Raw genomic sequence first — 25,685 nt, forward strand, 5'->3', positions numbered from 1 at the left:
AGTTCACCCTGATAGCTGGGTCTACTCTGTTGTGTATTTTAAGAAATTGTTGGTTTCCAAAAGTAAACTTACAACAATGTATGTCCTGTGACCCTGAATTAGATGTACAGACGGACAATAAAAACAAAGAGGAAACAAAACTGTAATGAATTTCATTTAGTTTGTTGTATTGTTTTATATTCCACTGTGTTTTCCTAGAGGCTATCATCATCCCTGTTATGACATGCTAATTCATTTTGCATTAAGCTTATTATTTTTTATCTATTTATTAGTGCTGTCAGCGTTAATCTCGTTATAATGACGTTAACGCCATAACCGCATTAATGTGGCAAATCTCCGTTAGTGAGTTAGCGCGGATCACCGTGTGCATGTGGCTGCAGATTAATGCTGACAGAACTACTATTTATTGATAGGAACCAGAATGTCAAGTTAAAAAATTTCAGAGAATATGTTGTACTTGTACTTTCATAAAATATAACGTCTGTGATTTAGATGATTTATCTTACTACATATGCTTAGAATTCAATACAAAAGAAGTTTAAACTCTGTTTTGATTTCCATTTCACCTCTCTCATGTTTTTTCTTTGCTTCCCAGAGGTCATTTGCAAACTGTGATGAGAATGTGACATACAGCTCTGTGGTTTTGTAATTCAAACACACACACACACAAGCTATGTTTAAAGAACTCCACATGGTTTCTCACACAGCGAAGTGTTGCTCCTTTTACACATTTTCACCACATGAACAGTACAACTCAATGGACAGCAATGTTGGTGTGTTTGCTGTTGGGAAAACTGGTGGGGGCACTGGGAAGCTACGGGCACTGATTTCTGGTGAGTCATTCATCCCCAGTAAGATTTCTGAGTCTACATGAATCAAACTATTGAAATAAAGTGTGTAGAGAAAGGATGGATTAAGGCGCCATTTTGTGTTGGGTTCTGTAATTGCCTGTTTAATGTAAGAGAAATAAGAACGATAATCACTAATTATGACTGAGTGGATTGATGTATCTGTTTCATGTTGTTTGTGGAAGTGGAAAAATGTGTTTATTCTCTATATGAAGGGATGTTATTTCTCCAACTGTTGCTAACTCAGTATTGTAAATATTGCTTTATTATTTGAGTGCCAGATTATTCAACTTCCAGAAGACTTTGAACGCTAAACTATATGGGACTGATGCAGTTCTGAAGCCAGTACTAAAGGCAATAATATTATTTGTTAAGTTACATAATAATGAAGAGAAATCATGGAGAAATGAAAATCACTGCTGAAGCTGCAGATCTTGACCAGCATGAATGTTATATAGTTTTAGAATAATTGAATAATTCAACAATTAAAAATACAATATATGAAATATATATTGTACATGACAGAAAGTTCACACTACAAGGTCAAAACTGTTCAAGGGCTCTCTTGGCTCTTCCTATGCATCTGGAAGTGGCAATCTCCTCCAGAGAGGGCAGAGAGCATCTGATGATCTTCTGTGATGTGTGTATGACCCTCTGCAGTAAGTAATGACACTCTCGATTGTGGCACGGTAGAAGGACACAAGCAGCTTCTGGTTCAGTCTGTTTTTACTGAAGATTTGCAGGAAGTAAAGACACTGTATCATCTTCACTGCCATCACTCGTGTATTCTCCGACTGTGACGGATCATTTGAGATCATTATCAGAAGGAGGCCATCGTCTCTACCCAGTCTCCGTTTATGTAGAGAGGGGTATAATCCTCTGCAGTCTTACAGAAGTCTAAGATGACCTCCTTGGTTTTTGTGGTGTTTAGAAGCAGATTGTTAGCAGCACACCACTCTGTCAGCAGCCACAGCCCCTCTCTGTAACCAGCCTCTTCCCCCTTTGTGATGATGTGTAAGTTCAATAAGGAAGATCTTCAGTTACACATCTGTGTGCTTCCCAAGTACTGGCAGCTAATCTAAGCTTTAGATCATTTCCACTTTCCCATGTCATCAAGCTGGCTGTGACATCACTGGTCTAGTCCAATCATCTTTCTGCTGGCTTTCTTGAGGCCAGTCAGCCTTCACATATACTTCAAATGTCACTGCATATCTGTCATTCTTCCTTGCAGACACCATCATGCAACTAGTACTAGTATAAATACAGCATGAGGAACTAGCAGTAAACCACATAACTGGTTTGTGTGGTTTAAGTCTATTCACTCACAGGCATGGCTGCTCATCTCATCATGTTTCTCCTCTTCATTGTACTTAAAGGTCAGTCATAGAAATAATTTAATTGCCTCGTGTTTCAACAGCAAATGATAAAATTAATGAATAGTTTTTTTATTGGCACTTTCATACTTGCCAATGTTCAAATGTTAGTAGATGTATAATAGAGAAATCACATGAAGGAATAATATTTTAATTAAAGATAACCAGTTTAAGTAAATATAATCATTAAAGTACTTTATTTGTTCTTGTTGCAGGAGATCACAGCTTAACTACAGTCAGTCAAGTATCAGTGAAAGCTGGAGAATCTATCTCCATCCCATGTCTTTATGACTCCCAGTACGAAAATTATCTTAAATATCTGTGTAAAGGATACTATTATCGAGAATGCACATATGCAGTAAAAACAAACCAGCCAGGCCAGTCAGGAAAATATTCAATCTCTGATGACAAAAAACAAAGAATCTTCACTGTGACTATTAAAAAATTAAACGCAGATCAGGACAGTCATTACTGGTGTGCTGTGGAGATTCCTGGGATATGGAAAGATGTGAAAGTCTATTTTCATCTGTCTGTCACCAGGGGTAAGAATCCATAAGTACATTCAAGTACATTTCAAATAAGCCAAAATATTAGGAAAGACTTGGTTGTAATATTAGAATCATTATGTGAGTCATGATAAACATGTTTTTAAAAAATGCTCAAGAAGCTATAAATGTAAAGTAGAAGACTAGTAACAACTTACTACTTGTTCTCCATCAAGGTCCACCCAGTTTCTATGTGGATCATCAGGATATTACAGGTTTTAATGGAGGAAACATCACCATCAAGTTTTACAGTACACAAACTGGGAAAATAAAGTGGTGCAAGTTGGGCAGCGAGTGTGTAACACAGCCAACTGGATCAATAGATGGAACAAGAGTGAGCATTAATGAAAGTGCCCACAATGTTTTCACTGTCACCATGAGTCGAGTGACCACAAAGAGCAGCGGATGGTACTTATGTTATAAAGGAGACCTCCAGGTGCCAGTGCATTTAACTGTGAATGAAACTTTCACACCCAGTAAGTACAACAACTCTGAACCTGAAATATGTTTGTATGAATATTCCACATGCATCATGATATTAGATGTGATATTAGAAAATATTATTCAGTTTGTTCTTGCTCGTAGCCTCAGTCATTCCTCACTGAATCTCACAGGTTTTTTTGTTTATTGATTCATTGTCTTTCCCAGATAAAACAAGTACTAAAGATCAGGATGAGCAATCAAGGTCAAAAGGACTGCACTGACATGCACTAGCTATACAACTGTGGTTACACGCTATGTATTTATTGCCATTATGTGAAAACTTTGACCTATGGAAATGATAATTGTTTGTTTTTATTCCACAGTGGTTCCCTAACAGTTCTCATCATCTCTTTGACTTTGTTGATCTTCTTTGTAACAGTGAGCTTGGTCATTTGGTTTTTGCTCAAAGGATCCAGTAAGTTTGCGCTCACCGTTGATGAAACCAGTTCGTTCTTCTTACATAATTTAACGTTAAATGTTGACGACACTGCAGTCGCGCTTTGAGAGTAAGTTCTTGTTTCTCTTTCAGAATGGACCAAAAGAGAATCATCAGGGACGGCACTGGTATGTGATGCTAATTCATTATGAATTCATTTTTTTCTAATTAATTTTTCATTATTTAAGAACAAGAATAATCTGGTAAGAAAAACCAAGTACTCTTTGTAGATGCAGTAGTGCAATACAGCTGCAGCACATGAATAAATGGTAATCATATCATGTAAATAACTTCCTTAATAATGGATATCTGTTGCATTACGGTTTCTCTTTTGGACACAGGCTCACGGGGAAGTGTATACGTCTGTTACACATAGAAAACAAATTTGGTTCCCTAGTTACAAAAAATGAACACTTACAGAGTGAGGAGAATCCCATTTACAGCAGCAGATGCAGAAGTGAAACATAAATGTGACAAACATAGAGGAAAGGACTATATCCAATCCTGCTGCAATAAAGATCTGTGGTTAACGGTTGTTACTGGCACTGTAAAGCGAAGTGGGAAATCATATTTTTCATGTGTTTCACACCAGCTAGAGTATGGAGTGTAAATTTAAAAATAACATTACACTTTACTGTTGCTCTGCTTCCATGTGTGATATACTTACTAATAACATTAAAGAAACTTGTATGTTCTGTTTGGAGATTTTGTCCAATAATTATTAAAGATCATAGGACTGATAAATATTCACAGATGTTGCCCCTTGAAAAAGGATATACAAAGAAAACACATCTAATAGCTGTATTGGGTAAAACACATTTTATATTCCATTTTTTAAAAGAATACATATCTTCCATCAAATTTATGTATATTTAATATTTGAATGTGATAGGAAGTCTTAAAGTGCTAATAAACTTTAAGGAGAAAACATCTTATCTCATACTCTAACTTCTTAGTCCACATATTCCCCTTGAATGGGAACTATTCATGTGAAGTGTCTCAACCTTAGTAAATTGCCACATTTGGTCTAGTGCACACTGTTAAAAAAAGTTCCTCTTTAAAATGTTATATTGATATCAGTTATCAGAGGGACTAAGATACAGTGAACAGTGTATGTAAGAAAAGTTCAGAAGTGACAGCCATAAACATTCACAAACATAATGTTACACGCAAGTAATTTATTTTACTACACGTGCTTGTAATTGGATAAAAAAAGGTTTAAAGTCTGTTTTGATCTGTTTCATATCTGTCTCTTCTTTCTTTCTCAGAGTTTCACTGCTAAATGCGATGTGGATGTGACATACAGCTCTGTGTTTACTATGACTCAACAAACCACACAAAGGGTGCGTTATAAGAGCTCCGTATCACAATGTTTCTCAGACATTAAAACTTATGTTCTTTTTTTACATCGTCACCACACAAACAGCATGGCTCAGTCTTAGTGTGTCTGGTGGCTAGACCACTGCTTTAATTCAGACCAAATACTGTAAATATTAGCAACACGTTCAACTCTAAATCTTCAGTGCTATATCAGTAGCACTACTGTGAAAAGGATCAAAGCTTAAAGAATGCAGACACTCGCTTGTTTATCAGTTGCACTAAAAGTCATTCATAAGCAAGTGTTATTGTTGTTTGTTTAGACTGAAATATTAAATAGTTAGATGACTGAATACTTTTCTCTGTAGCCTAAAAGGTAATAATTCCTCTTTTCATCTAGATCAGATTAAACCTTTTTAGTAATTTGTGATCAGGGCTGGCAAAAGCATTTGCATTGCCATCAGCTGTTTAGTGTTAACAAATGCTGGCATGTATGAATGCTGAATTTAGATGGTAAATAAAGTGACCATAACATATAAACACTGTATAGTTCTCTCTTTAGCTTAAGCATCACATGCTTACTTAAGCATGCATTCCAAGAGCTGATGTTGCAGTATCCTCTGGTCTAGCTCATCTTTACTCATTCTGCCTAACTCTCATCTTTGCTTCTGTTCTCCCACAGACTGAAAGAGGCGCAGAAGATGTTACATACAGCACTTTGGCTGACTACCAAGCTCAAGGCATCTAATTATTGGATGGTTTAAAATGAGTTATAATAATTTGTCAGTTTGTGCTTTGTTTGCTAACTACAGCCCAGTTGACGTGTTTCAGGCATCAGATTTTTTTTTTTTTTTACCATATTTCTCAGTTCAGGTCACATTCCCTGATCAGAGACTAATAACTAGGTAACTACAGAACAAACGTCTGTGCAAACATGCAGGAAACCAGTTATTTATTCTACTCGGGATGATCTGTGCTTCCCTCACACTGAGGCATGCAGCAGCGCTTGTATGAAAATAATAATAATAAATTTGCCCAGAGGCAAGTCAAATATCTGGGTTATCTCAAAATTTCAAGTCACTGGCTCAAACTTCTGAGCAAGCCAAATTTTTGAGACAGCCTGGAAATGTAACTTATGGATAACATTTTTTTTTACTGGTGGAAACAAGCTTCTATAGGAATTGGACACAAAAACTGAGATTTTAAAAGCTCAATAGTAACTCAGTGGTTAGTAGCCATACTCAGGAAATTATTTTTTTTTAAAAATCTATGTATTTCTCTTTTGTATCTGACACAGCACTTACCAACCATTTACTAGTGCTATTGTAATCATAGATAGGCTGAATTAGTGATATATATGTCATATATATTTTTATATATTATATACAAGTGCTTTTCAGAAGCTTTTTATTTTTTGTACAGTATAGGTCAATTGATTTTTTTCTTTACTTTTAAGTGATACTGTTACAATCTAAAAATAAAATATATTTCATTTCCCATAATTTGTTTGTTTTAGATGTAGTCCATAATATTAGGACGATACAATTGCATGTTAATTATTGTCATCATTACAGTATGTCATCAGCATTCATTAACTTCTGTGTTCATTGTAGCTTCATCTTTATTGTATTACAAAATGTGCCAATTTTTAAGTAAAACAACCTTCATGCCACATAGTGATTCTGGCTTTTGTTTGATTTCCATCCACCCTTCTTCTACTGCCCCTATGGGTTTTTTTTTTTTTTCCAGTAAAAAGACCAGAACAGCTCTCCTGGGACACATCCAGGAAGCATCTTTTCACAGAGGAGCTGAGCCTTTTACAAATTGCACAACTCCTCACCCCATCTCAAAGTGTGAGCCCCACTACATGCAACAAGACAAGAGAAAACTACAGGACTCAGAAACTATTTACAGCTTTGGAAGGTGGAACAAGGAGGATAAACACAACATTAGGCAACTGGTTTATTTTGGTGGCTAAACAGTCAATACTATTCACAAAAATCTGCATACGCCCTTTCAATGTGGCAGAACAGAAAAATTACACTATTATGGTGGGCAGACATGAACTGCTTCACCCATGAGTATCCAATTCAGTTCCTGAGTTATGGAGTTGAAAAGTAGCAAGAAAAAGGGCGTGATGTCAGAACTTCCTCAGAAAATTCTCCTGTGTGAAAACAGTCACTGAAAATGTGAGCAAGCATTAAAACTAACACATTTTAACTAATGCTTCAAAGCACAATCTCCATTCCTTCAAAATTCTCACTATGAAAATCTGTTTTGTTTTTTTTTACTTTAGACATCTACAGGATAAAATAATACGGGGGGGGGGGATACCTGAAACCAAGTTACACAATGTTTATCCCGTCTCAGCACAGGACACGTTTCAATCATAAATCAGTGTAGAAGTGTTTTAAAAAAAAAAAAAAAAAAAAAAAAGGACAGAAAATGAGTGACTATAACGATTATTGGGTAATTTGTTTATGTTGGACAAACATTTGGAAATGCATTAATCCACCAGCTACACACATATATATATATTTCTTCAAGTCTGTACATTAAAAGTAAATACAAAAAAAAAAAAAAAAAAAGGAGAAATAAAACCTGTTTCAAGCTGGAACAGCTTAAAATGAGTGTGAGTATGCTTGTACCATCACACTCATTTGTTACTGGCTGCTGGTTCTCCACAAAAAAAAAAAAAAAAAAAAAAAAAAAAAAAAAAAAAAAAAATTTAAAAAAAATGGCATCTCATCCGATTGTAAAATAGTTTCAATTTTTGCAGCTACTGCATCAGGGGACGTTCAGTCAGAGTCGCACTCAAGCTGTTCTCTGTGTTTCATCTCCAAAAACTTTGCCATGTGCTCCAGTCGTGACGAACCTCGGTATATCCACTCCTTATGTTCACTCTCCTATGAGAAAAAGACTTAATTAATAAAGCAACTAAGTAAGTAATTAAAGGAAAAGAACCAGCAGCTGCTCATGCTACACATCAGATCCTAGTAGATGCAACTATGCTATCAATTTCAAAATCCTACTTCGCCTTATTTTCAAGTCATCTAATTCATGTGATTTTCTGAAAACTTCACCTCCGCCCTTTAGCTAGTGGTCACTAAGATTCTTATTTGTCACTTATTTTTAGCAGATGCACCTATGGCATCAATTTTAAGTTTCTATGTATATAAGAAATTGAAATAGCAATACAAGTATAGCCTACAGCAGTGATGAATTCTTTTATTTCTGCCTTAAAAAAAGCATATTGATGCAGATGTTTGTAAGAATGTGCCAACCATCTACAAGCAGATGCCACAAATATCAAATATTTTTCCACTAAGACACTAACTATTTTCAACAAATTCTCTTAAACTTGAACTTTTGCTTTGAAAGAGAACACAGACCCAGTTTTTCCCATGTTTGAATAGTTGGACAGTGTTTGCATCTTCCATGCAAACTACTGGCGACTACAGCATCTTTGCAAATCCAAGGATAGGGTGACCAATTTCATCTAGCAACCTCCAGAAACCATTCACCAACCAGCTGCAGAATACACATCTCTCTTTAGCGAATCAAAGAACAGTTTCTAAGCCTGCAAGATCAGAGTTAAAGCAATCGATTTCACAGCCTGCCAGCAACCATCTGCCAACTGGTTGGGGAATACATGCTTTTTCCTAGCGATCAGCGGTTGCTAAATCATCGACCGATCTCTAGGCCTGTGTGACTGGAGCCACTCAGTCTCCATAAAGCAGTGTCAGTGTCTCAACTTTATCTATTATATCTCGTATAAAACTTAAAATTTACCTTAAAAAAAATTACCTGTGAATGCTTTGTGTTAGTATTGTTCTAGATTCATAAATGTTATAAAATTCAGCTGAAAATCAAATATAAAATTTTTTAAACTAAAAGATAAATGAAATACTGACCTGAAAGATAACCTGCATTAAGCTGCAGTCAATAATCTGCACTTCACACTTTTGCAGGACTCCGTTCAATTCAGCATTAAGGGTCTGTCCAAGCCTGTACTGGGTTAACTGAGGGTACGGCCACTTATTCAGGTAATGTTCTATGAAGTCTTTGTGAGGGCCCTCTGGAATGTCATCTGCAACGTTTTCCACTTTGAAACAAAATTAAAAAGAAGAAAGAAAAAGTTGGTTACTCGTTTTATGTGTCTAAGAGCTGTACAGTCAGTAAATAAAAACACTTGACAGGATTTCTGAGTATATGAATATGAACCCCCCCAAAGTATAAAAACAATTCAACTTACAAGGTTTCCAAACCAAATGAATTAAAGGTAACCCAACATAGACCGGCGTGTGATCATCCAAAAAGATCAAGAACCTGGAATTGTAAAATGTGTTAGCATCAAGTCAAACTTCCAGCGTTAGCAGTTCCTAACAGAAAATCTTGGCTAAACAGTCAAATCTGATTGCACAGCACGCTATAAATTCATTGGGTTAACCATGGCCAAAAGGGTACACAAGTTTTCTAGCAATTTTAATCATAAAATTAAAATAAACACCTTAGGCGGTTCTTTCTGCTGGGGAGCTCGCCTACGACACCAGGCTGGAACCGGTACTTGTTATCTTGACACTGAATCACCACACGGGCACCAACATACAGCTGCTCCACCTTTGCTGTGGTGTCAAAAGCAACATGGTGTCCAGATACTAGACTCTTCCCTTTTTCTTCAAAACTGACTTTGTATTTTAACCGTCCGTCTTCTGCAAAAAGAGGGGAAAAAAAGAGACCAATTTTCACTTCAGTTTTATCAATTTATTTTCTCTCTCTTAAAAAAATATTTTCAGAAAAGCAAAACTTTGAAATTTCTTTCTGCACTCAGCTCACTGTGCCTACCTTGCTTCACCTGGCATCTAATCTCATCATGTCACATGTTTTTAAAATCAGTCAAATGACAGCAAATGCACTTTACTTTTCCTATTTAAGGACAGGCAAACAAATTTCAGGTGCACTGCTTCTGGGCGATAGAACGATAACGATATGTATCGCGATATAACTTTTACTCGATAGAGAAATTAAGCTATCGCGATAGACCTCGCCGCTCTTGTCCTCTTAAAAAAATAAAAAATAAAATAAAATAAAGGTCAGCCAATCCAAATTCAGTAGCGCAGAGCCGAACCAATCACAGCCGCAGCGTCACGTCGCGTGACTTGTTACGTACAGCACAAGTGCCAAGCCGCACGTGTGTTTGTTTGGGAAGCAGCCAGCGGGTAATGGAGCCAGCGCGTAATGGAGGAAATGAGTGTGCCGACTAGAAAAATCAACCGAGCGTGACCGAAGAGAAAACAGATGATGGTTCCAATGCCGGAGAGATTGTCGAACGGAAGAGCCATAGAAGTTCCGTAGTGTGAAGGTATTTCGGCTATTTCAAGTCTGACAAAAAACAGTGCGTAAATTGTGCCGAAAGCAAGTCTGGAAATACAATAAACTGGTGCATGCGTCACACTGTGCGCCACGTTATTGTTTCAGTGAAATGAATTTCTACAATACTGTTAATTCTACTCTCTGCAGTGTTTAAATGCTTACATATACACACAGTTACTGTCCCTCCACACATATGACTCGGTTCTGCTTCTATGCCCCAGCTTTGTTTACTTTTTCCCACCGAGGCTTCTAGACTTCTGATTGGCCAACATTTCTGCACGGTTAGGAATCTAGCGCCACCTGCTGCTTTGGCATGTTCATAGCAGCGTTTTCCTTCATTTCTCCCTTTATGTGTGGACGGGATTATTTTTTAAAACGAAAACGGAAAATCTCCGTTTTCAAAAATACCCGTGTACGTGTGGACGTAGCCTCAGTCTCTGACTGGAAGCGCTAATTCATCATTCGGCTTTTGTCAGACTAAAGTAAATGTTAAAACTGTTTTAAAAGCTAAGCTATACAACAAGGAGAGATTGAGAATTTCCTTTTAGTTCTCAGTTTATTTGATATTGACAAAAGTTAGTCAGTTTTGTCTGTTCTTCTGTAAAACAAACTAAGATTTATTTTTAGAATTAATATTTTGTTTCTAAGTGGAATTGACAATTTAGTCTGTTTTGTTTGTTCTATTTTGAAACTTAAACGCTTTAGCGGCTGCCTTTTGTGTAGTTTGCAATATTTGCCTTTATTTATCTGAAAAAGTCTCATGTTCCTTAAGTACATCTACCCTGTTGAACTTATTATGGGAAATAAATATTTAAAAACAAGCTGCTGATTATTTCACATTTTACTTGTGAGCAACGGCACATTTAAATCTTACAAATAGTTATTTGGCTTATATCGTGATAGATATCGTTATCGCCTGAAATGAAAAAAACATATCGTGATATGAAAAAATCTCATATCGCCCAGCTCTACTTACATATACCCAGCCACCAGAAAAACAAAATATACAAAAGTTGTCTTTTCCAAACTCATTCACTGCCATTAATGTGCAGTGTTGTTCTTATGTCTAAGGAAAATGACGCTGTGACAAGGAAAAAAAAAAAAGCTTTCAATTTCTACTGAGCATAAGATGAATCGCATTTTTGCTGGTCCTAGAGTAAAAACCTCAAAAGCATTCACAAAAACAGAGGAGAGAGAAAAGAACAAAACACATCAGAAGATATTTCAAATCTCTAGATCATCTGAAACTAAATACAATTAACAGTTATCAATTACTTTCAGCCTTTTCTAATGCAGGATTTTGAATCAACTTTTTTCAATGCATGAATTCTTTCAAACATTACTGTAATATCTGGCAGAATTTTCTCTTACCCCTTGTAACTATCTCGACTATTTTCCCCCGTTGCCACCTCATAGGTCTTCTCCTAGCCAGAACTACCATGTTCAATTTGAGTTCATCCTTCTGTGCCTCAGGTCGGACAGTTATTATTTCCTTGGAGGAATGGCCAAACACTGATGATATTATAACAGGAGCCACATCTGCCGCTTTGGGGGGGGGGGGGACACACACAAATGTTTAAAATTCTTTAAACCACTGCTGTTCATCTGTAAAGAGAAGTTACGCTAATTTTATGGCGTCTGTGACCTTACCATTGGTGCTGGTGCTCGGAGGTGAAGCAGGTGGTGGTGTTCTGTCGCTCTCACTGCATTTGTTCATTCTTGCAGGTTTCCGTGTATTGTTGGAGGGTGAAAAATCTGAATCACTGGAATCAACTTCTGGCTCCCACTGCATATCAGAATCAGAGCTGCTGAGAGACTCATCTTCACTGTAGAACTGCTGAGGCGTTGGTGGTCGCAGAGACCTCACCTTATATTCAGGAAGTCTAGTCAACACTACCACTGGCTTTTTAAATGGTCTGGGACAGTCCAAGCCGTTTTGGCATAGTTTCCTCTTTCTGGCAGTTTCATTTACACAGCAAACTGAGTCATTTGGAGACTCAAACATATGTTCTGCAAAGAAAAACACAAGTGTAAAATGTGATGTGCAATTAAGACAAAAATAAAAATACAAAAGCAAAACTAAACTAAAACAAACATTATGTTTATGTTGCAGTCTAATTAGATGTTAAATTAATAAGAAACTTTTGATAACTTATTTTTTAAATACTCATTTTATTGTTCAATAAAAAGCTTAAGATACCATGTGGACATGGATGAGATTTTTGGTCACTAGTACAATACATGGGCCATTTCATCTCCAATCCAGTTACTAAGAATTTCATGTCACAATACATTTTGTGTGTTTTATTTTGCATTACCATTAAATACAACTACATACAATATACACTTTTGATGCCTCTGTCCCAATTTACAGATCCTGATTCGTTTTATGATAAGAGACATTAAAGACAATTTCAGGTGTTTATCTTTAACAGGTTTTTTTTTTTTAGATATTCATATTTAAACATTGTCTCAGACTTTGAAGGGCAAGCAAACATGCTGGATGGAAGTCGAAAGAACATTTTTCAGATCTACAGCTTGAAAATTACTTGATATATGAAACTAAAATTTTAAAGCAATGATTTTGTACAGTGATGTGAAAAAGCGTTTGCATCTTTCCTGATTTCCTTTTTTTTTGGGCATGTTCATCATACTACATGCACTACACCTCGCCTCGGTGTAGTTCTTTCCAAATATATTTTAGTATTTTAGCTTGTGACTACATTTGCAAATCGAGAGTTTTGATTTACTCTCATGGGACTGGTGAGGGACCAGACAAAGAGAGAGTCAAAAGACCCTTATGAGTGAATAATCTAGGGAATAGTTCAGGGGAGGTGTGTGCCTGGTGGTCGGGCCTTGACCCATTAGGTCTGGCCGGGAGCAGTCCGAAGCAGGGATAAGTCCAAACTCTGGACTATGAATTTTTTTTGGCAAATGGTCAAGTGGAAGGCTCAAAGTGATATAACAACAACATACTTACTTTCATCCTCACATTCATAATCCAACAGGTTTTCTTCTGTCTTCAAGGACTCCTCACATTCATAATCCAACAGGTTTTCTTCTGTCTTCAAGGACTCCTGAAGTAACAATGTTTTCGTCTCCAACTGATCCACAGTCATAATCATAGCCATGGCCACTATAACAAAAATCAAACATTGGAGCTTTCAGTCATTTATTAAAGCTTCTGTACAAAGATAAGTGTAAGCAGACGAGTTGCTGCCCCAAGGGGAGAAGTTTAAATATTTTGGGGTCTTATTGACAAGTAGGGTAACTTCTGCAGTGTTGCGGATTCTGTATTGGCGTGGTGAAGAGAGAGCACAGCATAGACGCAAAGCTGTCAATTCACTATCTATGACCATACCTTCACCTATGGTCACGAGATGCGAGTAGTGAACTTTGATATCCCCAAAGGTCAGCTGGACTTTCCCTTTGCAAACGACTGAACTCCTCATCCTTTCAACAGGGACAGTAGGGCCACTACTCCTTCGCACCAAAAGGCACCAGTTAAAGTGGTTCAGGCATCTAACCAGTTCCCCTCTGGGCACATCCAACCAGGAAGTGCCCTCGAAGGTAGACCCACAAGCTCCTAATTACATCTCTAGCCTGACCCGGTATTGCCCCAAGTGACCTGAAGGAGGTGGTGTAGTAAATGTGGTCGGTCTGGGCCCAGGACCCAGGACTGAATAAACGACAAAATAAATAGACTATCTGACACAAGAGTTTATTATGAGCACCTTGGGGTTCTCTTGTATGGTTTTCTAGTAACACGAAAAAAAATAACTACGCCACTTTATAAAAGAAAAAAAAAAAACACACACACACAGCTTAACCGGGGAAAAATACTACACGTACTGTAGAAAATAAAGACATGAATGCAGGAAAAAATGAGTCAGTTAACACGGCCGTTTAATAAAGGCGTTCACGTGTGTTTTGACTTCTTTCTGTTAGCTTTTCTTTAGTACAACAAATGCCGTTAGCTTAACTGTTCCTTTTTACGGCTGAAAGTTAACCTAACGATCACGATTGTTCTTATAACCAAGAACACAGACATACCTGTTGTTGTATCCCGAATATCCACCTCAAAAATCACAAAGGTCTGGTCCTTTTTGTGAGCAGAAGCAATTAAAAGCTAAAAATCGGTCGCTCGAGCTAGCTAACTTCCTTTAGCACTGACAGGCTACGTACAAAAGGAAACAAAGAAACATACCGTTAAACTTCCTTTCAGATTTTGCATCGCAAAAGTATTTAAATTACACAAAACAACTCGCACTACGATTCTTTTTTGCTACTTAGACGTGTACGAAAATAGGAACCATTCCAAAATTTGCTTTCATACTTTGTGGCAACTAGGCCCCAAAACAAGTAGGTTGCCCGCGAGAATGACGCAAGTTTGATTTTACCCAGGCATCCTTGTGGCTGCCTGGGGTCCTGAGCTACGACGTGATAGGTCAGGATTTGGTTGCCGTAAGTCTCCTTCAGCTCGCCCTCCAACCGGTGACGCCTTCCTCGGTTTTGCGTTGTGAGGAATATTTGTAATAAAAGCCACTTTCCTACGCCGCTAGCATCATCTTCCACTGGTAAGAGACTCCTTAATTTAGGCTTACGATGTTATTCTTCTTCACAGCACGGATTAATCAGTTGTGAAGCGCTTGACACACCGGCACTCTCCAGGCTAGCAAAGTTAGCTGCTAGCTTTAGCTGCGCCTGACACATGTCGCGTGGAATACTGGCCAGTTTTGCTGTTATGCGCTTAATGCTGCTAAAATGTAAGATGTGTGGCTTAAAAGCACTTTAGGAAAACATTCACAACTTTAACATTAGCTATGCTTTGGTTATCCACTACGTAGAATGGTTGGTTATCCATGCTACTAGAGGACTCCTTGAGCGAACGATCATTTTAAGTAACACCTCTCCCTAATAGGAGCAGGCATGTACCTCGCCACGCCTAGCTGTGACTGTCAGTTAATGCGGAGGCGTAGTTTAATTAGAGCCAGGCCCGCTGCCTCTTATCAGCCAGATAGGCTGCTTTCACCATAGAGTTGTAGACTGTATTCTGACGAGTACAGTAGTACAAGTTTGACTTTGCTGCAGTGTACATTGCTCATCAGGTCATCAGCGGGATGGTGAAATGGTTATAACTCCTCAATGCAAGGCTTAGTTTTCATTACAGATGTCAAAACTTTAGAAAGAGTAGATTATTATGCTGAAGATGTCCTCCAGACTCTGACAGTATTTCACACTTCGATGGGATAAAATGTGAAAGCAACGTCTACCTATTATATTCATGTGCAGTTTCCATTCACATCATGAACAGACACAAGTACAGCTACCCACTGTGACCACTTGTGAAAAAGCAAGCAGAAAGGAGCTTCTTTTATTAAAAATTAAGATAATTGTACCACAGTATGTTAATTCTGTTCACAGATACAATGGCTGTGCCTCCTTCATATGCTGACCTGGGCAAGTCTGCCAAGGACATCTTCAACAAAGGCTATGGTATGATTTGATTTTTGAAGGTTTGGCCAATGTGTTAAAATTGTAGGAAAGCTTTAAAATAATTTGAAAAAAAAAATCAATGTGTCTTTCCTTAAGGATTTGGCCAGGTGAAGCTTGATGTCAAGACAAAGTCAGCCAGCGGAGTGGTAAGATTTCTTTCGTCATTTTATTTGTGAGGCAAAAACTGCAATAAGAGCGCAGCCTTATGGTAATTTGATGCCAAAGCAATTTGTCCTTATGCTTGTTGTTGGCATTTTTTCTAAAATTGCCTCTTACAGGAATTCAAAACATCTGGTTCCTCCAACACTGATACCAGCAAAGTCGTGGGAAGTCTGGAAACTAAATACAAGCGGTCAGAATATGGCCTGACCTTCACTGAGAAGTGGAATACCGACAACACCTTGGGAACAGAAATCACCGTTGAAGATCAGGTTAGGAATGTATTCGTTTGCTGTTATTTAACAACATGTCACAGAAAAGCGCATATATATATATATATATATATATATATATATATATACACACACACACACTCTAAAGATGACCACACAGCATTCATTAGTGATTTATTATTGTTTCTTACAGATTGCCAAAGGACTAAAGTTGACTTTTGACACAACCTTCTCACCAAACACTGGGTAAGATGAATCAAATGAAAATTTCTGTGATTTCTTATTGAAATCTTAATGAATGAATCTTGTTATGACCATCGTTTCTTTAGACTAGTAATTATAGGAGCCAGATCTTTGCTCCATGTCCTTCTGAGAGTTGTTGTTGCTGGCCATGTGACCTTAATCAGAGTATGGAGGTAGTCTTTTTAAAAAGCCATTACAGAGACTGGCTCTCAGTCATTCCTATTTAGTTATTTTTACTTTACTTTTTACTTAAATGTGCTTTAGCAGTTAGTTGAACTTCATTAGAAGAAATATGTTGGACTTTACTATGCTGCTCATATGGTGAGGCAACAACAAGTAAGCTTTCTTTCTGGAGTATATAAATCACATGAGGAAAGGGAACATGGCCCAGAGGAAGCGTGTCATCTTTCATAGTGAGGGTGGAGTTACGTGGCTACATGGAGATGGCATGTTTACAGCTACAGTGTCATGCTAAAACTAAACACCACTGCTGAGACAAATGGGTTTTTATTATTATACTATGAGAAATGTAACCTCTCAGCTGGACTTGATTTAAAAGTTTTTATTTGAGTTTTAGAAAACTGACTTTTTTTCTCATCAACAGCAAGAAGAGCGGCAAAGTTAAGGCTGCCTACAAGCGTGAGTACGTCAACTTGGGCTGCGATGTTGACTTTGACTTTGCTGGCCCCACCATCCACGGAGCTGCTGTCATTGGATACGAGGGATGGCTCGCTGGTTACCAGATGAGCTTTGACACCGCCAAATCAAAAATGGCGCGCAACAACTTTGCCATTGGCTACAAGACTGGAGACTTCCAACTGCATACCAATGTGTAAGTAGAGATCATGTTTTACTCATTTGGATTTTAATTTTAAAATGTTTTCCCCAAATTTATAATAAATAATTTCAAAATAGTTCCAAAACCGCTGCCTAACTCTGAGAAATTGGAAGCATATGAGTTATAGTCAATTGACACTTTCTTAAGAAATCCCATATTTGGATTCTTGTTGCCTAAAATCTGTGTTATGATCTTTAAAGCAATGACGGTGCTGAGTTTGGTGGCTCCATCTACCAGAAGGTGAGCGACAATCTGGAGACTGCAGTCAACCTGGCATGGACTGCTGGCAGCAACAGCACACGCTTTGGTATTGCAGCCAAATACCAGCTGGACAACGATGCCTCCATCAGTGTAAGTAGTTGAGCACAGGGTTTCAGAATAACGTGGAAAAGGAAAAGTGATTGTCTTACACTGACTCTTAAATACTTTTTTTCCCTCCCCCACCCTTTAGGCTAAAGTGAACAACAATAGTCTTGTTGGTGTTGGGTACACCCAAACCCTTAGACCAGGTGAGTTGCTTTTCTACAGGTTCATCAACTGCTGAAAAGTTAATTAACATCTATTCTTACGACACGTATTAATCTTGTATCCTTTAATCTAACGCTGTTCCACACAGAAGTTTAGACTTGTTGATCTATATATAAATAAATGAACTGACCTAGGGCTGTTCGATATAACGATATATATATCTGATGAGGATCTAAAGACGTCTATCGTTTCATTTTACGCTATCGTTTGTTTCGTGGTGTCGCAAAATAAACAGTTTACGGTAATATTTTTTCATTGTTTTGATGGTCACTGTAGTGGCTATATTAATTTCTTAAAGTTCTCTCTTTCTCTTATATTTAATATAACCACACTACGGACGGACAAGCGCCTGTTTTTATGCGTCGTCGTTAGCAACAACGACGGTAACGCCATCGCGTGTCCGCTTGTTTATGTTCCACATAAACCTTTCACAATAAAGCTCAAGATCCTGTTAAAAGAGAAGTAAAAAGAGCCGCCAGGTGCTAAAAAATAAACCTTAGACTCAAACGTTAGAACAGGCTTTTCCCCGCAGCACACCGTGTAATAAATACTCACAAAGAAAACAGCGGCTGTTACAACTTATGTCTAAAAATGTATAGTTTCATGCATCTGTTAAAACACTCGACTCCAGCTACATGACGCGCAGCTGGAAACACTTCCCACAAGTCGAGCTGCCCGAGATTCACAGAATTTACAGAAAATGTTACATTTTTGTGAATTATATCGTTATCAGGACGATAGAATTCTTATATCGGGATATGAGATTTTGGTCATATCGCACAGCCCTAAACTGACCTATAACAGAGACATTTATAGAAACACTTAACCGCCTACGTTTTTCTCACAAGTATCAGAATGTGATTTAAGCAAGGAATGTTGTAACGGTTAATGTGAGTTCATCTTGTGTGCAGGTGTGAAACTCACCCTTTCTGGTATGGTCGACGGAAAGAACATCAACGCAGGAGGCCACAAGCTGGGTCTTGGCTTGGAATTGGAAGCCTAAGCTTTCCTCATACTGGAAGGACTAGGGAATATCAGAAGAACCTGGCCTTAAATGTCATGTCCAACTCAAGCCAGCAAGGGGATATCTTGGAGAGAATGGTTCAAAGGCTACTGCAACAAACTCTTGAGTACCACTTCAAGTTGGTGCTTCTGTCAGTGGTACATTTTATCTTTTGTTGCTTTTTACTTTGTAGTCACATCTGTTCAAGAGACAGTTCTTGGCATAATATTTATAAATCATGTCATTGTTCCTGTCCAGCACTGCCATAATAATCCGATAAATACAATCACTTTGTCATCAATTCTGTGTGGCTTTATTGTGATAATCCAAGACACTCCTCTTTATTTTTTTTAATGTGTAAACATCAATACATTGATCTTTGGGGAGCATTGTCATACTTGCTCTGAATTCACACTCATGACCATCTGATATTCCTTTGTCATCCAGTTATTTGCAACCTTGTTAAGTACACTAGTACACTACTTTTTTTTTTTTTTTTTTCTGCTAATATTTAAATGTGGTCGAAACCTACCTGTCGATGCACACAAGGACAAAATAAATCCCTGTGATGTTTTGTTTTGCTTTGTCCATTGCAGTTTTTCATGTTCTGTTAAAGCTGCACATGTTACCTTCCCTAAAACTTGATAGTTTGGGGGGTTGCTTAAAGTTGGAACTGCAAGTTTGAAAGACACCTGTGTACAAGGCCAAACAAACGGGAACAAGCTTTTGTTTCTGTACTAACAGATCTGGGAGACGCATCATTGATGTTCTTAGTAATGCCAAACTGTCAATCTCTAGAACAAGAGTTCTCACTTGAAGTTGCACGTGTACACCCTCAAAAGTGCTTCCCTACTCAGAGCAAAGAGCCCACTGGAAGGTCCTTCTGTGTGTGTATTAATTTTCAATAAAGTCTTTGAACTCCACAAACGTACTCTAGTATTCGATGGTAGATTACCACTAACCATACCATATTTATTAACTGGTTAATATTAAACTTTGAAAGAGGATCAGGGTCTCTTAGCTCAGTCAAATTTGCTTGCTTATCTGACTTGTGAATACCTCTTAAATGAGGCAAAATATTTTAAGAAACTTAAACTGTTAAGCCTCTGTCAAATTAAAGTTGTTCTGACAGAGCAGGAAAAAATAGTTCAAATATATTGCAAGAAAGGTAATTTAGTAATTCTGTAATCAGACTGTCAGCGTTTTTGCAGCACAGACAGCAGTCTCAACTTCCTTGAGTCTTCTGTGTGCTTTGAACACCAAAATTAAAGCACTTTATGCCATTCACCCTTCAGCCATCTAAGGTTGTCAGATTTAATGAGGACCATCAACTGCTTCAAGTCTTGCGAAGGTGATTGAAGTTGGAGCTAGCATGCCACTTGAGGGCTTTTTTTGTGTGTGTATGTGTGTTGCTTAGTTATTCAGAGTCTTTTAAGTGATATTTTGGGAAGGATGATAGATGATTTTACTGTCAAACCCACATTCATCTGATATATTTAGTAGACGGAAACGGGGGGAAAGTTCTGGAAATATCAAGTCCAGTAGAGAATGATATGGTATAAAATATCAAAAACAGATGTTGAGCACAGAGTGGACACCGTTGAACAATCAATAAACTAACGAACAAGCAACAGCACGACATGAGAGAATCAATCCTCATGGAAGCCTACAACTCCTTTCCTTTCCAAAAAAGTTGGGATTTTGTGTAAAATGCAAAAAATAAATACAAACTTATTTTTAATCATTTAAAAAGAAAGGTTTTGAAATGAAAATACAGCTGATTTCATGTGATATGTCTCCTAATTGTACTAGCAGGTTTAATTCTTTAGGTATAGGCTTAAAAGGAATGTCACATTTATGCATTCAAAATCAAAGTGAGTGAAGTAGCTTTATTAGAAGCGTTTAATATGTTTAGAGCATCACAGTATCAGTGTAAACAGTATGTATGTTACGAGCTAGCTGTTTCATAAATATAACAGCTCCATTCACAGTAAGAATCAGGATCTTTTAATCTCACATTTATTTGTCAGCACATACCAAAGCAGATAATGATGGACAAAAAACAATTAAAGGCAGCTTTCATTTTACATTCATACATGTTTTGTCGTGATTCAAAGGGATTTTTTGATACATCACAAGCTGATTTAAGGTTCAGAGGCAAGACTCCAGCAAACATTAGAGAAATTGTGTTCTCTGTGTTGGAAAAGAAGTTGCAGCCTTGAGATTTGTTCTCTTTGCTTGACTCTGCTTCATGCTTGAATTAGATAAGCCATTCTCTTTTTGTTTGCCTGATATTTGCCTGTTTAAACTGCTGTCTCATTAAATGGAAGCATTCTTCACATCTTCCATAACCCTGTTTTGGTTTTATTGCCCTTGTGTTTCTCTGACTTTACACTGTCCACCTTCCGGATCATTTACGATCGGAGTCATCAGACCCCTTTGGTTGCTGTGCTTGGTTTCTGTCTGCTGCCCCCTGATGAAACTCATTGATTTCTGCAGTTAAGGTTGTTTTTTCCTTTGGCACTGCAGATTGAACCGTTTGAATTCTATCCCCAGCATTTGCTTGTAGACTTTCCACTTTAGGAAGACTTTTTACATTAGATGTAAGAGATGATTCTTTCTCTTGGTCTTTATTGCTATCATTACTTGTATCTTGAATGCTTTTTGCTACTTTGTGCTCAGCTGCAGCATCAGATTTGCTGCTTTCCTTTGGCTCTGTATCAGCATGTTCCTTTCTCTCATTCACAAGTGCTGTATGTGAATTTGATTGAGCAGTCAAACCTGTGGCCTTCTCATCTGTTTCAGAATTAAGATTAACCTTATCCTGAACCTGAATAGCGTTGCCTAGCTCTTGAGTTTTTTCTGATTGTTCAGACTCATGAACAGAGATTTCGCCAACAGACTTATTTGCAAGAGCTGAGGTCAAACTTATTTGCTCACCATGTCCTTGATCACATGCCTCAGATTTGTTCTCAGTATTAACTTGGAGTTTATCATGAAGTTTAACAGAAAGCTCTGTCTGAGCCTTTTCCACTGTAACTGTTGTCATATCCATCTTTTCTGTGCTTTCAGCTTTTTCTTGATGCTCAAGCTCTTCAACAACAAAGCTTTCACCCAATAAATCTTCCTTTTGTGCAACTTTATCTATGCTGTTCTCTTCGTCATTCTCAGCCACTTCAGTCTCCTGTGACCCTTCTTTATTTTTATAACCCTTTTCACTACCTTCATCCTGATCAGGACTCTCTTTACCCCCACCATCACGTCCATTCTCTTCATTTACCACTGATACTTGATTCTGCTGACTGTCAGATATCTGGTCACCTTCTCTCTCTCTCGTATCGTTGCTATCATTCTCTTTCTTACCGCTCCCTCTCTCACTTTTGGAACATCCCTGCTCATTATTTCCCTCTTCTGAGCCTGTATCCTCAAATTCTGACATCTCAATTTCCCTGGTGGTCTCTGTTATGATTTCCTCTACAAACTTGTAGTGGGGCTCTGCTCGCCTGCGTGGGCCTCCCGGTCGGTTATGGCAAGGAAGCGTGTAAATAGGGGACTGATGGTAGATATAGGGCAAAGAGATGTGTGTGTCTGACTCTGTGGACAGCCGAGCCTCCTCACCACAGAGAAGTTTCCTGCAGGACAAGAAAGACAAATCTTATGTTAAGTGTTGGTTGTCTTTTAAATGTCATCAAACACCTGACATTTCACCTAAAGTTTACCAAAGGCTGACCTCATACATGACATAGACACTGTAATGTAATGTTCTCCATCTAGACCCTTAAAAGAACTGTTCTCATTACATTACCAACTGACTGTTGCAGTAACATCATTTCCACAGCACTGCACTGTCATTGATTTCCCGGGACAATGAAGTTAGCTTCAGTCTAGATAAATGCAGGGCTCTTAGTGCCTGATCAAAGCACTATGAGCTGCTTTAATCTAAGAGTCTGAAAAGTGGGATCTATGTGAAAGTCTATGGAGTACATAAATAATCTCTTTCCCATAGAAGACAAAAGTTAGCCACCGTGATAATAATACCTGTAAGACAGTATCTCCACATCCAAAGCCATCTTCACGTTCAACAGATCCTGATATTCCCGCAGATAACCAGACATGTCGAATTTGCAACTAATGAGCTCATTTTCAAGTTCTTTGATTGTGTTCTAGGGCAGAAAAGATAACATTTGTTAAGTGAGCATATAAACAATGCGCACGGCTTAATTATAACATGAAAACCACTTTACCTGATAGTGAATAATTTCCTCCATGTGGCGATCCTCGACGTCATGAAGTTGCTTCTCCAACGCTTCTCTGGTACCTTTAGCGCAATCCAACTCGATGTTTTTGGCCTGCAAGCTCTTCCTGTACTGCTGAATCTCTTGCTGGCTCGCTTTTAAAGCCTTTCTCTTGGTGTCAACTGCCTCCGTTAATCTTGCAATCTGAGATCGGAAAGTTTCTCCTATCTGCTGAATGTCGGACGCGCTGTGACCTTCCAGCTGTGCCCTGATGTCTCGGAGTGCCGCAGTGACGCCAGGGTGTCCAAATTCGTGGTCTTTCATAGTTACTTGCGCTCCCTGGATTTGGTCCAATATCTCTGCCACCTGGGCCTCATGGTTGTTCTTCAGGAAGTGGATTTCATCTACGAGGGACTGCGCTTTCTTGTCCAGGTGTAGTTTAGCCTGATACGCGTCGCTGACGTCCTTCTTCAGGACCATGATTTTACTCTCAGTATCGGATCTGCTACGAACCTCTTGTTCACATTGCCGTCTCAAGGTGGAAAGCTCTTCCTCTAAATTCTGATGCTCAATATCAATCTGATGCTTCTGATGTGCAATTTCCTGAACCAGCTGTCTCATCTTCCTGACTTCTTCTCCATACTCCTCCTCTAAACAAGATGCGGGCTTTGCTTTGCCTCGTATCTCTTCAATTTCTCTCTCCAGCTCGTGGTTCTTGTGTTCCAGCTGGTGCACCTTCTCTATGAATCCCGCCAGCCGATCATTCAAGCCCTGCATCACTTCTTTGTCATTAAACTTTGCATGTACATTTACCGGGTTGGTCCAGTTCGTCCCCCTGATGGCGACACCGCTATCCGGTCGCAAATGTCTAGCTTTTTGTTGTGAATCGAGCTCTTTTGCGATTCTGTGTGCGTTGCAGAGTCTGTTATCCATGCTGTGAATCGTGTCGGCGCTGTAAAGGTGCAGTAAAGAGAGGCTCCACGAGGGTTTTTATAACCGTCGCCATATGCTAGGTATGCAGAATGGAGCTGTCCACGGTGCTGAGAGGGTGTAGCATCAGCTAATACCTGATCAGCGCTTACACCACATTTTAAGCATGTGACGCCGGTAACATGACCATTCAACATCATCATCATCATCATCATCATCATCATCATCATCATCATCATCATCATCATCATCATCAACAACAACAACATCATAACAATCTGTACAGCGTCGTTGTATGTACCTATTCTCCTATTTTCATAAAGTAATTGGACAGATTCAGATTGGCGTAATTAATTAGTATGAATTTTAGGAATATTTTTAATATTTCCAGCAATTAACTACATAACTACATGTACCTTTCTCCCTACCCTCCACCCTCAAATTCTGTTTTATCTTTTGAGAGGCTTTAGCAGCTGCCTTCTGCTGCCTTCAGCTGCTGATTGTTTGTCTTCAAAGAGTGAGAGACATGTTCGTTTGCACTGAGGTCAGGTAACTAATTCAGCCATTCGACAACATTTCATTTCTTTGCCAGGTAACACCCTTGGATTGCTTTCTCAGTATGTTTTGGGTCATTAGCCATTTGTACTGTGAAGCACTATCCCATTTGGTTTTCATCATTTGACTGAATCTCAGGAGAAAGTGAAGTCTTGCATGCTTCAGAATTCATCCTGTGACGTCTGTCAGCAGTTACATCATGAATAAAGGCCAGTGATGCAGGTCAAGGTTCAAAGTTCTTTATTGTCATCCATCATGGAGAAATAAGACAGGATGAGATGAAGTTACTGAGGTCTCAGTGCTCATAATGATTAGAATAAGTAACGACCTAATTAAAATATAATAAAAGTAATGTCAAGCTAAAAATATATATATAAATGTAATTAAAGAATAATACTAACATAAATAAAACACTTTTAAATGAATAAATGACCTATTAATTCCATTAAAAGTTTATTAAGTCCATTAAAAATACAGAATGCAAATTGTGTGTATTCAGAGGCGTGGCGGTTGGGTACTGTTCAGCAGTCTCACAGCATCTGGGAACAAAAGCTGTTCATCACCCTGGTGGACCTCGACTTGATGCTGCGCAGTGCCTGCTTCTCTGCCACAGTGCAGCTGCAGTTCCACACAGAGATGCAGGCAGTCAGTGTGTTCTCCACAACACACCTGTAGCAGGAACTGAGGGTGTTGGAGTTCAGCCCCACTGCCTAGGGCTTCCTCAAGAAATACAGCAGTCGATGATGTTGTGTTCACGCCAGGTAAGGGTGTTGTTGAGGTGTATTCCCAGGTATTTGAAGCTGGAAACTCCATAACCGCCCCACTGATGTAGAGATAGTTTAATATCTCTCGAATTTAGCAATCATCCCTTAGTTTAGTTGATGTTTAAAATTAGGTTGTTCTCCTTACACCACAGCCCAAGTCTGTCTACCTTCTGCCTGTGGTGATGACGAGCACCAACACTGCTGTGTCACCTGTGAACTTCACTATGAGGTTATTGCCATAGTAAGCTCTGCGGTCATGTTCAGCTGTTGGTAGTGATACCCGACTAAGCCCCAGATGATGAGGTTTTATTTATGAGCCATTTTTT

The 25,685-nt window shown here is 38.4% G+C and overlaps 4 protein-coding genes across 6 annotated transcripts; 2 read left to right on the plus strand and 2 right to left on the minus strand.

Annotated features, from left to right (window-relative positions):
• The first annotated feature begins 2,140 nt into the window (after positions 1 to 2,140).
• Positions 2,141 to 6,655, plus strand: LOC111500869 (polymeric immunoglobulin receptor-like). The gene is made up of 8 exons (XM_076891634.1): positions 2,141 to 2,224; positions 2,437 to 2,763; positions 2,943 to 3,242; positions 3,415 to 3,451; positions 3,573 to 3,664; positions 3,779 to 3,813; positions 4,954 to 5,028; positions 5,685 to 6,655. Exons 1-8 carry the CDS (start codon positions 2,179 to 2,181, stop codon positions 5,748 to 5,750), a joined length of 978 nt encoding a protein of 325 aa, XP_076747749.1. The 5' UTR covers positions 2,141 to 2,178; the 3' UTR covers positions 5,751 to 6,655.
• A 296-nt stretch (positions 6,656 to 6,951) lies between these two features.
• Positions 6,952 to 14,914, minus strand: LOC101472336 (histone-lysine N-methyltransferase SETDB1-B). Of its 3 annotated transcripts, none has more exons than XM_024804650.2 (9): positions 14,776 to 14,914; positions 14,429 to 14,552; positions 13,356 to 13,511; positions 12,026 to 12,385; positions 11,747 to 11,920; positions 9,513 to 9,714; positions 9,258 to 9,331; positions 8,917 to 9,107; positions 6,952 to 7,908 (listed from the first exon to the last, which is right to left on the minus strand). In XM_024804650.2, exons 3-9 carry the CDS (start codon positions 13,504 to 13,506, stop codon positions 7,801 to 7,803), a joined length of 1,260 nt encoding a protein of 419 aa, XP_024660418.2. In that variant the 5' UTR covers positions 13,507 to 13,511; positions 14,429 to 14,552; positions 14,776 to 14,914; the 3' UTR covers positions 6,952 to 7,800. The 3 variants fall into 3 exon arrangements, with proteins under 3 accessions (XP_024660418.2, XP_024660417.2, XP_024660419.2); XM_024804649.2 differs by having other exon boundaries at positions 14,712 to 14,829; XM_024804651.2 differs by lacking the exon at positions 14,776 to 14,914 and having other exon boundaries at positions 12,026 to 12,161; positions 12,243 to 12,385; positions 14,429 to 14,769.
• Positions 14,812 to 19,802, plus strand: vdac2 (voltage-dependent anion channel 2). The gene is made up of 9 exons (XM_004551596.6): positions 14,812 to 14,952; positions 15,800 to 15,871; positions 15,968 to 16,017; positions 16,150 to 16,302; positions 16,457 to 16,509; positions 17,111 to 17,338; positions 17,545 to 17,695; positions 17,796 to 17,853; positions 18,784 to 19,802. The coding sequence occupies exons 2-9, from the start codon at positions 15,805 to 15,807 to the stop codon at positions 18,873 to 18,875; spliced, it is 852 nt and encodes a 283-aa protein (XP_004551653.1). The 5' UTR covers positions 14,812 to 14,952; positions 15,800 to 15,804; the 3' UTR covers positions 18,876 to 19,802.
• A 957-nt stretch (positions 19,803 to 20,759) lies between these two features.
• Positions 20,760 to 24,181, minus strand: LOC101472925 (uncharacterized). The gene is made up of 3 exons (XM_004551597.3): positions 23,120 to 24,181; positions 22,914 to 23,038; positions 20,760 to 22,507 (listed from the first exon to the last, which is right to left on the minus strand). The coding sequence occupies exons 1-3, from the start codon at positions 24,041 to 24,043 to the stop codon at positions 21,286 to 21,288; spliced, it is 2,271 nt and encodes a 756-aa protein (XP_004551654.3). The 5' UTR covers positions 24,044 to 24,181; the 3' UTR covers positions 20,760 to 21,285.
• Positions 24,182 to 25,685: the final 1,504 nt, after the last annotated feature.

The sequence above is a fragment of the Maylandia zebra genome, linkage group LG13, assembly GCF_041146795.1.
Source record: "Maylandia zebra isolate NMK-2024a linkage group LG13, Mzebra_GT3a, whole genome shotgun sequence".
In the NCBI taxonomy this organism is placed as follows: domain Eukaryota; kingdom Metazoa; phylum Chordata; class Actinopteri; order Cichliformes; family Cichlidae; genus Maylandia; species Maylandia zebra.